Source organism: Mycetomoellerius zeteki, unplaced genomic scaffold, assembly GCF_001594055.1.
Source record: "Mycetomoellerius zeteki isolate Tzet28-1 unplaced genomic scaffold, Tzet1.0 scaffold583, whole genome shotgun sequence".
Classification (NCBI taxonomy): Eukaryota; Metazoa; Arthropoda; class Insecta; order Hymenoptera; family Formicidae; genus Mycetomoellerius; species Mycetomoellerius zeteki.
The window spans coordinates 224,224-237,502 of record NW_017257592.1 but is presented as its reverse complement, the minus strand read 5'-3'; the positions used below and the strand labels follow the sequence as shown (position 1 = coordinate 237,502).

Sequence of the window (13,279 nt, the reverse complement as noted above, 5' to 3'; positions counted from 1 at the left end):
AGTATTAAACCAATTATTAACGATAAAAATACAATACGCATTATATATTTAACAAACCTAAATAATAATTAATATTATTAATAACGAATTATTAATACGTTAATATATAAAGTAGAACTCTTACATTTCATATATATATATATATATATATATATAAAACCGGCTCATTGCATTTTGCAAAAACATCCTTTTATACGGTATTTTGTTAATAATTCTATCAACATCGAATCATACGCTTTGATAAATATAAAACGCAAACTAAAAGCGCGAATATAAAATATATAAACACGCGATTTATATTTTTTACACTTTAATACTTTAATAAAATTATCATCTATCCTGATATCTAAAATATTTCGTTAGAACTGTACAAGAGTTACTCTATATATCCTCCTCTTGTTCGAAAAAAGAATTCTTATTCGACTTTATGTTACACATTATAACATCTTCCTGCATTCGGCAAGAGATATTTTTCTTATAATACAGAAACAAAGTGAACTGTATGTTTCGTTTTATAGTGTAACGTGATAGCGTCGTTCACATATTTCCTTAAAATGAGATCATTAAAATGAGAATTTAAATCGAGATATGTATATGTCATTATTATAAATACATTTCTCTTGTACGTCATCAAACAACTTCTTTACTCTTTCTGTCTCTCTCTCTCTCTCTCTCTCTCTCTCTCTCTCTCTCTCCCTCTTTATTTATCTCTCAGAATTAAGAATCGACATCTATATGACCATATGCAAAAAAAAAACACGCGATAAAATAAAATAATAAAACAATTATGTTGGTCGATAAGGACCCTGCATCTTAAGAAATTGGATCACCAGTGATGGTCCACCGGCTACAATTTCCATTGGTATATGCGACAGTGGACAATTTTCAATTGACATAATACCGAGATTCTTGCACAACGCCAGTTCAAATGGCAGATTGTGCAAGGACTTGTTGTCGTTGAGGTAGAGTGACTCTAAGCTCTCCAAGGTGCCAACTTCCTCCGGCAAATAAGTTAGTTGATTCTCGCCCACACTGAGATACGTGAGATTCCTCAGATGTCCGATTGTGCGTGGCAACTCGCTAAGCTTATTCGACTGCAAGATCAACTTTTGCAACTCGGTCATCAGGCCAATCTCGTCCGGCAACACGTCAATGTAATTCTCTTCCAGGTCCAACACCCGCAGCTTTTGGAGATTCACTATAGTGGTCGGAATATGTTTCAGTCCATTGTTAGAGAGAATCAGTATCTCCAGACTTTGCAGGCACTGTATGTCATCTGGGAGCTTCGTCAGTTGATTCGTTCCAAGGTTCAGCTCGACCATGGCCACCCACGAACCGATGTCCAGCGGCAAAGTGTTCAGCTTATTTTCCTTCATGTTTAATTTTGTGAGGTTCTTGGATCGTGAGAAGATGCCGTAAGGTATCTTATCGATCTCATTGTGCTCTACATTGATGGAATAAGCGTTGATGAATTGGCCCGGCCCACCTGTAGGATACGAGGTAAACAAGTTTCTAGACAGCGTGATTGTCGTAAGATATGACAGACTAGCCAGTAGACCGTCTGGTAGATGCGATATTTGATTGCCCTCCACACTGAATTCATCCATCAACTTGCAGTTCGCCAATGATTTAGGAATACTTGTCAGTTTATTGTATCGGATTCCTAGTCTCGTCAACGACACTAGATTGCCGATCGTATCCGGCAAGTCGAGCAGTTCGTTGTGTTGCACATCCAGGGTGGACAATTGCACGCACTTGCCAATTTCCGGAGGTAGATGCTCCAAATGATTATGCGAGACATCAAAGGTGAGAAGATTGACCAGTTCGCCTATCCCTGCAGGCAGTTCCTTGATTTTGTTCTCCCGAAAGCTCAGCATGGTGAGATTCGTCAGGTTACATATGTTGTTTTTGACGTACTTGACACGGTTGAAGCGCAGGAACAACGTGGTGAGCGACGTGAGCTTGTACACTACATCTGGAATCACAATGAGCTTGTTGTGTCTGAGATCTAGCACCCGCAACGACTTGAGGTTCTCCAGAGTGTTGGGCAAATTGGTGAGCGAGTTCTCGCTCAGCGCCAGCGTCTCTAGATTCGATAGATAGCCGATCTCGGGTGGCAGAGTCGTCAGCTTGTTGCCGTAGAGGTAGAACTCCCGCAGATGCTTCAGTTCCTTCACGGAACTGGGCAAAGTCGTGATACAGGCCTTGCTCAGGTCCAACCGCCTCACGCAATCTTCCCTACATCGAATGAACTCCTTACCCACGTCCAATTCCGCCTGGATCGGCTTGGTCTTCTTACCGGCGGGTTTCAGCTTGTTGGAGTCCGGATGTTTGATCATAACAATCTTCTTGGAGTCGACCAAACTGCTACTGCTGCTGCTCCCAAAGGACGACATGGTGGAGAACTTTTTGTCGTGCATCAGTTGAAGCTCCACGTCCTCGGATATTTCGTTGCTGGCCGTACAAGCCGATAATCCGCAGCCCTCTAAGTACTCGGGTATATCCTGCTCCTTCATGTCGAGGTTCAAAAGACTGTCGTCCCCGAGACTCGTCGCGCGATTACGATTCGTCTTCGGCAGACACACCGTCGATATGTTACTCACGCTTGTACAGTGTTTGCACGATTTTTTCATAACCTACGATCTTCCTTCTCCTACCGCGCGGCCGCCGCCAAATGACGCGACGCGACGAGGGTACGACGGTGATGTATATACACAAGCGTATGAGATAGCAGGTGAAAGAGATTCGCACGCACGCATATACATACGCACGCACGCACGTCAATTCCCCCTCCAATCAAAGATATTTCGAGGCTGACTTGAGGTTGCTCGAGGTGACTCGAGATCTCCGAAAACGCGGTTGCTCGAGGTGCCGCTCTTCACTGCGACTCGCACGCGATCAAAGTGATCGGACACGTCTACGTGAAAGATTAATGCTCGACCATAAGACTCGGAAATATCGCCATTATCGATGTAGACAGATGTAGAGTGACCTTTGCGTTCCATACGGCTCCGTATTCGACGGATTCGACCTAATAATCACCTGTAACAACGCAAGCGCGAACATACTAACCGCAAACGTAGTGTGCACATACACGTATTACGTGCTTCTATGTATGTGTCAACCATTGGGCGCCTTCAGCGGATTCAACAGTTGAGTGAACGCTCGTTCTGTATTGGTGTAGTCTTTTAAATCTAAATGTCTGATTGGATGACATAGAAGAATATATCAACAACAACGAGCGCTCACTCAACTGTTTGAGTTCACTCAATGCACCTGTAGACTTGTATAAATAAAGGATATGCGTTTATGTGCAACAATTGATGACTAAGATGCTCTTTGCATCGTACAATGTGTTGAACAAGATAATTGGAACATTAAAATAAATTAATTACTAAATTATGTTTAACTTAATTTATGTTGAAGTCATTTTATTTGATCAGTAATTGATTTGTTGAGTAATATCTGTATTGTTCTATCAATACAGATATCGTGAATAGAATTATTAATTTTTTGTTAACATACGGGAAGAAAGATTACAATAGTATGTAATAAGATTCATGCTTCGTCCACAGTAATGAATCGACGCAGAAATTCATTTGAATTACATTGAACATCTCCAAAGATTGTTTCGTCACACGATCGCACTTATGATCTACAGTAAGCAAACGAGGCATCTATCTTGCCGATAGCTTTTTCATAGCCAATTGTACGTGCAAAATTGAAAAAACTGTAATTAAATTTATTAAAATAAATTTAATAAATTTAATTACAGTTTTTTCAGCATATTAACATCTTTAAAAATATGATGCCTGTTTGAGCAACGAAATTATTTGAAATTTAATTTAATTCGCGAGATTACTATGGCTGCGTTTCATTATTCACTGTCAGTACTGGCAGCATTGCACATGCCATTCCAAAATATATCGCAGTAAAAACTTCCAATATACTTTTGCGTTTATATGACGTCAATAAATTTTTGCGTCACTTCCTATTTCTATTACTGCGACTGGCGAGGTCAGGTAATCGCAGTAAAAAGATGGCGAAATTCAACGAAATCAGGAAATGGGAAATCAGGAAAAAATTTGTTTTTTTAGATGTCGAAATGAATAATGTCAAAAAGTTATGACATATTAATGAATAAAGTAGATGCAGAAAAAGCACGCAAAGATATGAATATAATTAATAATTCCAAAATTTTATCAAAATTTAAAAAATTATTTATTTCTACACAGTCCTACCAAGTACTACTAAATCCGTTTCGTTATGCAATGTTGTAACATCATAAAAGTACTATTAGTAATTTCAAAACGCTTCTGCAGTACTACTTTATGACGTCATATTGTCAGTATTGACAGTGAATAACGAAACGCAGCCTATATTGGTTTAATTGCGTTTATATAGTTCGGAATTTTTTCGGCGCGCAGTTTGTTAGACTACAATTGTGGTATATATGTCAGGTACATACATAGCATATTTAGTGATTAAAGATTGAATTATTTAAGCATTTTGGGATTTAACTTTGACCGACATAAGGCTCTAATTTATCGATTTCATTCTCACATATTCGGTCTAAAAATGAGATTATTATTGTTCATTACGTCATCCGAAAAAGACGTTGTTTCCTTACATACACCGAGGACCACATTAGCATCTTAGGACATTACTTAGGACGGTCTTAAAATAAGAATCGACATAGAATCGTCGTTCGCCAAATTGGGTTAAATATTTTAAATTTTCAAATTTTAGGTTAGGAATAGAAATGGAAGGATTGTTCGAAATCAGTGTCATTGAAAACTCTTTAATAGAACATTTCGTTAAAATCGAGGAATTTTAAAGATTTCCGACCGCCATATTGGTTCAGCGATTTTGAATTCAGAATAAAAATCGAATTTTAGAAATCGGGATAAATCTTGACCTTGAAAAGGGGACCAAGCTCCGATAAACTTAACTTTGGGATATATTGTCAAGTTATAATCCAAAGTGAGCTTGAACAAATTCTATCCACCGTTCGCTGTTCGTTAAAAAGTTATTAACAGTCAAAATTAATAACTATTTCTCTGCTTATTATATATCCAGAATCAAATAAGCTTAGGCAGAAAAATATAAGATATTGAAAATTGGAGCGACTTTCATCCACTCTCCCCCGTCAGAGATGAAAATAAAAACTATTTAATACTTCAATTCGCTGAAATCGAAAGACTTTTAATAATAACATCAAAAAAATTAGTTCATCCTTTTTGATTTAGATTGTTTGAAATGAACGACCCCGAAATTCTTTCAATACTTAAGTAACGATCACACTGAATGACCCCGAAAACCTTTCAAAACTTAAGTAACGATCACAATTTAATAAATCATTCAATCAATAAACAAAAACGTCATATAACATACGTAAAATCTTAGACCGGTCATTCGTCAGACGTCGTATTGGTTCAGCCATTTTGAATTTTTAAATTTTAAATTCGGATTCGAAATTAGCGACCACATAAACACTTTAATGCTAAATTTTGCTGCAATCGGGGAATTTTTAGCATTTTGGTTCAGTCATTTTAAATTTTCAAATTCAAAGTTCAGATGCAGCATCAGCAACCCCCAAAACCATCTAATGCTTTATTTAACTGAAATCAGAAAACTTTTACCCCGGATCTACAATAGAGTTTTAAGCCATAAGAAATAGACGCATCATAGTTGATTATTCTCCTCGAATTCGACTGTGATTGGTCAATTTCTTACGACTTAAGACTTAAAATCCTATTGTAGATCCGGGGTTAGCATTTCCGTCCACCATATTGATTCAGCCATTTTGAATTTTTAAATTTTAAATTCGGATTCGACATTAGCGAAAGCGAAAACCCTCCAATACAATAAAAGGCTTTAATGCTACATTGCGCAACAATCGGAGAATTTTTAGCAATTTCATCCGCAATATTGGTTCAGCCATTTTGAATTTTCAAAATCTGAGGATTCGAGATTAACAACTACATAAATCCTTTAATGCTTCATTTCGCTGCAATCGGAGAATTTTTAGCATTTCGGTTCAGCCATTTTGAAATTTTAAATTCCAAGTTCAGATTCAGCATCAGCGACTGTCAAAACCTTCCAATACTTCATTTCACTGAAATTGGAAAACTTTTAGTATTTCCGTCCGCCATATTGGTTCAGCCATTTTGAATTTTCAAATTCTAAGTTCGGATTCGGCATCAGCGACCCCGAAAACCTTTTAATACTACATTTCGCTAAAATCGGAAGACTTTTAGTATTTTCGGTAAAACTTCAATCGGCCATATTGATTCAACCATTTTGAATTTTCAAAATTTGAGACCGGATCCGAAATCGGCGACCCCCAAAACATTTCAACAGAAACAAAGTATTCTAACAGCCTCAACGAAAAGAGGCTTCAGGGCACGTAACACAGCAATTTTAAGAGAGGAATTGCATCCAATTGAATCTAATTGAATCCAATTAAATCCAAACAAAGTATTCGCTATTTAAGATACGCATTCGGATAGAAAAAATTTCAATTCATTTTAATCCATTCTCGTTTATTGGGATGTATATTTTCGAACTTCTTATTTTAATATCTAATGGAGAAATTAATATAACAGTGTTATTGATTTATAGCAGGTATTTTAGATTAGCCCAAAAACTTTAATAATCTTTCTTCATGTTTTTTTTTTTATCGATATATGTTTTATTACATTTAAAAAATTTTATTTTGTAAATTATACATTCATATTTATTTGAGTTCCTAAAATGTTTCAAATGGGTGCATTTACTACTACAACTGAGCACTCAGTGAGCCCTTGCATCTGATTGGCATATTCCGTTAGATCTAAAAATATAGACCAAACAGGTACAAGAGCTCACAATACACATTGGGCGCGTTCAAGTTGACAAAGCGGCTAGCCTGCTCGCCGAGCAAATGAACGTAATTGGTTGTTACTTATAGATTCAACCAATCATATATTTAATCGCTCGGTAAGCATGCCTAGCCGCTTTGCCGTCTTGAACTCGCCCAATCTTTCATTAGAATTTGAAGATTTTTTGATTTTCAATTTTCAATTTTTCTTTTGATTCCATTTTCCTATATAGCGGTCTTTAGTGTAATTATTTTTAAAAACCTTTAAAATATATAAAAAGTAAAGTAAAACCAAGTTAAAGTCTAACCAAGTTAAAATCTACTTTGGTAGAAATGAACAAAAGAAATGTAGCGTCTGAGCGTGCTCGCGCATTGCGCATGCGCGGGGATTTGTAACTACTAAACACACCAATTACTGCTCCGTCCTACTCGGTTGCTCCGTGAGCTCTGTCCAAAATTCCAATACATAAGTACTACTGCACAGTATACTGCACATACGCATCGAGAAAATCGTGTGCGTGTAGCGTTGATGATTGTATCTCGCATCTCGTCCTGAGAACAGATCGAGCGCGAAAACTTCAAAACTTCTCTACATCGCGCGTCTACGATGGACAGCGATGTCCGCGTGTTTAATGTGAGCATGGATACGAGTCCGTTGGACTCGTCGATAATCGAAGACTCGGAGACGGAGGTGATCGAGCTGGATACCAGTTGCAACACGAACGTTACCTCCTGCCTCGACGATGAAATTCAAGTCTACAGTACGAAGAGCACTAGTCACGCCTCGACTCCGGACAATATCGAAATGATTGAAACAAAGGTTCATTCACGGAGAGATTCCAAATTCGCTCGGTTGAACGACGTCAACTCGCAACCCGCCTTTAAGGTTATGTTTCGTGACGAGAATGTCTCGAGGTGCGTCTTGTCGTATGTTTCCAGCACTATGTTTACTTACAATGCGCGCGCGGGAATTTGTTCCGTCTGGTTTTACAAGAATGATATTTCTGACTTATAGGAATGTTATTGATTTTATTATGAGCGTTTTCCTGTATATTTTTCGAGAAAAAGAATAATATGCGATATATTATCAGGAGACACCGTAGTGTCTCGGCGCTAAGATAATAATGATACAACAAACAATAGTAACAAATATAATTTATTTAATTTGCATATAAAATATTAAACGTGTGTGAATTAAGTATATAATAAATATAATGATTTATTTCGCACATTAACATTAGAATTACCAGAGTAGTCAAAATGACTAGTTTCTAATTTATCAAATTTATAATTTCTGTTTCTATATTTTCTGAAATTTTTCATTGTTACAATATGTGAGAGATTAAATTAATTTGATTTCCTGTTTTTCCTTTTTATATATATATTCAAATTACAGGGGAGTGAGAGTAAAAATAGATACACGTTAATCATTGATAATTCTATTGTTAAACATTAAACATAGGGATACATGAATAAAATCATTATATTCGTCGTACTAAATTTATTATGAATTTAAGTTCTTATTGAATTTCATGTATTTGCAGACGATATCGGCGACAAATAAAAGACTTCTTATATACTTTAGTGCGTTCAAAACCCCATCGTAAGAAAGACTCAAATGAATCAAGTCTGACTTTAGAAATTTGGGATGATGGAGTTGATTCCAGAGAGAAAATGTTTGTAGAAAACGATAATGTAAAATTCGATGACACATATGATTTTTTATTTACAATTGATAAACAACCGAATGTAAAGAATGATATGGATATTCCGACTTATGGTCAGGTAACATGCTCTTTTTTTTATTCATCTACCTTACGAGGGAAGGCTATGAACTGTCCATTATATTCTATGAAATTTGACGAGTAATTTGTTGAGTGTTTCTCCTGATATTCCATTTCAAGTGCAGACGAATTATTTTTTTATATTTAAATAAGTAAAAGTGTTTCATATTATTCTGTTACTTATTACCACATATACAATATGAATGTCATACAAATTCATAATTAATGAGACACAGTTCATAGCCTCTCTTTATTAACTAATTTTTTTATTCTTGTATATATACATAGTTATGTATATATGCATATATATAACGATTGTTTTATATATGTATATATTTATAATCATTATATAATGTTTTATTCAAATTAGGGAACATTGCAATTACTCTCTGTGTGATATTTTTTATTCTAACTTACGGCAAATGTTATCCTATTTCATATTTGTTATTTCTATATTCTAAACAACATCGTTTTATGTTAGAAATATGAAAATTCATTTGAAGAATCAACCCATGAGACACCAAAAGATTTCATGCCAAAATTAAATTGTTTCAATTGTAATGGAAATCATAATTTGCGAGATTGTCCATTGCCTAAAAATCAAAGCATTATCAATAAAAAGCGTAAAGAGTTTGCCTCATCAAAACAAAATATGGGAGTCCGATATCACTTGAGTGAGGATCAAAGATTTAGTCATATGGTTCCTGGTCAATTAAGCCAAAAACTGCAAAAGGCTCTTGGATTGAAAGACAATCAATTACCTAGGCACATATATAGGTATGACATAATTATATAATCTATTGGATTTTGGAAAAATGTTCCTTCATAATTACTTAAATCGATGTATATATATTTTTATCATCAGTAATAAATTTTTTAGAATTTTAATATCATATTTGCTATTTTTAAATCAATATAATATTTTTTTGAGATCTCTAATTGTTGCAAACGCAAGTGCGTTTACAGTTTACATGAAATTAAATATTAAATTAAAATAGAAGAAAAGATTTGTATTTCTCAATTCAATGGGCCAATGAGGTTCATTCTACGTGCCAAATGTTTTTTCTTAGAATGAGATTACTTGGCTACCCTCCAGGGTGGTTGGAAGAAGCGCATTTACAACATTCTGGTTTATCGCTGTTCAATTCGGATGGAATAGCGGAAAGTGATACACATAAAGAAGAAGGTGAAATCATCACAAGTAAAGATAGAGACAAATATGATATTAAAAAAATATATGATTTTCCTGGTTTTAACGTGCCACCTCCTCCTGGTACCGCAGACGTAAGTAATGTGTAGCAGAATAAGCAGTATTGATACATGAAAATGATCTTCTTTCATAACTTACAATGTTTTCTTATTTGAAATCGTATTAAAATTTGTCGATTGTAGGAGAGCCACAACTATTGGGTACCGCAAATGCAATCTATACATAGTAAACAGGTAATGTTATTACATTTGCAAGGCAAAGAAGCAGACGATGGTTACAAACGTAAAAAACTGAAATTACCTCCACCAGTTAATGTAAATGTAGCAACAATCAGTGATATGGAAATAGAAGATTCAGAAGGTATAATTATTAATCATATTCAAATTGAATAAATATTATCTTTAATGTAATTTTACTTATTAAAAAGATAATTACCGCAAGAAGCGAATATATATACAAATTATTTCAACATTAAGTTCATATTATTAATAATTTCAATTCATTTTTTTCTTATTTTTTATAAAAATAAAAGATAATTTCTTTTTATTTTTATAGTAGAAAATATTGTGGAGAGTGTGTCTGTTAATGGGCATTTTGTACCACCATTACCGAAAGACTCAGTGCCACCACCACCACCACCGCCACCAGAGTTACCTCAAACAGATGATTCAGATTCGCAGTCGCAAGAATTGCCTTCGTCTGATTCTGCAGTATGTCTTTAAAGAACTATTTTCAACTATATTCTTTAACATCTTACAATGAATACTACTTAATTTATACATGCCGATTTGATGAAACTTTCATTACTAGAAAAGTATTTACAAAATGATAAACAACGATAACCATTTAATCGGCAATCGTCAATATTTAATACAAAAAATTAGAATGTTTATAGAAAACTAATGAAAGTCGAAAATAATATAAAAAATTACACTGTGCAATTTTATTTTGTGACACGAATATGAACAGCCATTTTCGATATATTTATATTTTTGCCTGCTAAACACGAATCCATTGTTTAAATTTGACTATCAGGTCGTAATTAAAAAATATAGCATCAGAGATGCAAAAATGACAATTTTGAGTTTTATGATGTTATAGCATAGGTAATAAAGTTTGTTAATACTACGCGAAATACAATAGAATCCTTCGTCATAAAAATCCTCAAAATTGTCATTTTTGTAATTTTGATTTTTTTTATTATGACCTGATGGCCAAATTTGGACAACGGATTTGTGTTCAATGGATAAAAATACATCGAAAATGACTACTGACACTCATGTTGCAAAATGATATGAATAGTATAATTGTTATATATTTTTTTTATTTTCAGTTTTTCGTAAATATTACAATTTTTTAAATAAATAATATATTATATTAAGACTATATAATGTGAATGTACGAAATTTCTTGCTATGTATTCCAATTTTTCCTATTAAACATATTGATGATTGCCGATGAAATGGATAACATTGTTTCTCACTCTACAAGTATTTTCAGTAATAAAAGTTTCATCAAAATTGGCGTGTACATATTGGGTAACGTCGTTTGCTTATGAAATTACATTTTTTTTTTTTCAGGACGACACTACTTCGAACAGAAATTCGCCATCCTTGTCTGAATTAGAAAGAACGAAAAAAGTATTACTTATGAAAATCGAAGAGGCCAATTCTGATTTCGTGTCAACTAAAAACAATTCGAATACTGCGTTTGTGTCGGAAACGCCATTTTCCAGTATTACGACTACCCCTTGTACTTCGAGAAGCTCTTCAATTCAAGATTCTGTAAAGTCGGATTTACAGTACTGTCCTGACATATCACTTAAAAATGATTTCAACACTACGATTACATTGGACACGTCAGCTTCCGATAAAATGTCTGAATTTGATTCTACTCCAATTCGTTCTACTTCGCACAAATTTTCAGATACAAATCAAACTAGTGTCAAGTCGGTACATTTAGGTACACCAATATTGCCAAGTACCTCTCCGTATAATAAATTACCATCGTCAGAAAAATTTTCCAAAGACATTTGCGACATAATCAATTTCGAAAATTTACCTGACTCAACGGGCAAATTTGAACAGATGTCGGGAGTCTTGCAAAAAGTTAGAAGCACTATGGCAAGATTGCATCAACAGGAATAAATTAATTAAGAGCTAATATAAATATAGACTATTAAATACGTTAAAATCAAATATGCAATAGTCGAGATTATTAAGAGAAAATAATAAGATACGATTTAAAAATTATTTTTCTTACTTTTTTCTAATTCAATATGAAAAGAGGATATTTTGATTGATATCCTATTGTAAATAGATTTTATTTTTGAGTATCTATAAATATAAGATTGATGTGTTCATGGACATTATTCAAAGATCTCCAACATGTAGTTTGCAGGCTAAATCATGATTGTGAAAGTTCAATATGATCCATGGTTGATATAATGGGATTCTTTATTTCATATTTCTCTTTGATCTTCTCTAAAATCTTTTTTCTTCAGCGTAATGTAGGAGACTTTCTTACTGTATTATATTTTTCTGAAATTACTGTTCAGACAACCTATTTGGATCCGTCAAAATACTGTTTTTTCATCTTTTCGAATTTTTGACATAAAATTTTAGAATAACGTCCTTGAAATATATATGTTAGGAAAAATGTTCTATGATTACGTAAAAGTTTTTTCTTCTAGGCTTATATGTTTTCTTAAGAGAATGAATTTATTCTCAAACTATAAAAGTATTGTTATTCCTTGATTTTTTCCTTTCTAATATTTCTTTCGAAATTTTAAAGATTTAGATTTAATTTGAAAATCTTATGACGAGACTAAGAGAGATCCATATTTTCCTTATTCGTTCAACTTTATTGCTTAAGATCAGAAAACAGATATCAATTTTCTCTTAGTCTCTGATTGTGCAGCCTATGTGATATATGAGTGTGAGATCTTTGATATATATATATATATATAATTAATTAAATGATATAAAAAGAATCAGCATTTCTCTGAAACTTCAATTTAATACGTTCTCTTTCATTTGTACATACATTCTAGTCTGTTATATATTTCGATATATTAGAATGTTAGAGATCTATCGTTTATGAAAACGATATATCTAATTTTTTAACAAAGATTGAAATATATCGTACACAAATTTATATTAAATGTAGAATATCTGTTGAACAGAATATCAATCGGTTTTACAAACGTTTTCACAATTTGTTATGAACCTATAAATTTGGTATGAGTTCATAAGATTGTAAATATATCTTACATTCTTGAATTTAAGATATATACAATCTTGAATGCATAATTTATACATTTAGGCATAATTCATTCAATTTACTATATTTGTATATAGTGTGTGTGTGTGTGTGTGTGTGTGTGTGTGTGTGTGTGTGTGTGTGTGTGTGTGTGTGTGTGTG

General features: G+C 33.8%; 2 protein-coding genes across 2 annotated transcripts; one reads left to right on the top strand and one right to left on the bottom strand.

The window, feature by feature from the left end:
- Window positions 1–660: 660 nt before the first annotated feature.
- LOC108728190 (leucine-rich repeat protein soc-2 homolog) lies at window positions 661–2,708 on the bottom strand. The gene has a single exon (XM_018456616.1). The coding sequence runs from the start codon at window positions 2,631–2,633 to the stop codon at window positions 786–788; it is 1,848 nt and encodes a 615-aa protein (XP_018312118.1). The 5' UTR covers window positions 2,634–2,708; the 3' UTR covers window positions 661–785.
- Window positions 2,709–7,377: 4,669 nt separating this feature from the next.
- LOC108728185 (zinc finger CCHC domain-containing protein 8 homolog) lies at window positions 7,378–12,017 on the top strand. Its single transcript, XM_018456610.1, has 7 exons — window positions 7,378–7,777; window positions 8,407–8,647; window positions 9,128–9,423; window positions 9,717–9,930; window positions 10,039–10,216; window positions 10,412–10,566; window positions 11,437–12,017. Exons 1-7 carry the CDS (start codon window positions 7,470–7,472, stop codon window positions 12,001–12,003), a joined length of 1,959 nt encoding a protein of 652 aa, XP_018312112.1. The 5' UTR covers window positions 7,378–7,469; the 3' UTR covers window positions 12,004–12,017.
- Window positions 12,018–13,279: the final 1,262 nt, after the last annotated feature.

Excerpts from the sequence above, each read along its gene's own strand:
- LOC108728185 (XM_018456610.1), top strand. The coding sequence starts at position 7,470 with ATGGACAGCGATGTCCGCGTGTTTAATGTGAGCATGGATACGAGTCCG. Across the intron at positions 9,931-10,038 it reads CTCCTCCTGGTACCGCAGAC|GAGAGCCACAACTATTGGGT; the intron begins GTAAGTAATGTG and ends TGTCGATTGTAG. Across the intron at positions 10,217-10,411 it reads GGAAATAGAAGATTCAGAAG|TAGAAAATATTGTGGAGAGT; the intron begins GTATAATTATTA and ends TTATTTTTATAG.
- LOC108728190 (XM_018456616.1), bottom strand. The coding sequence starts at position 2,633 with ATGAAAAAATCGTGCAAACACTGTACAAGCGTGAGTAACATATCGACG.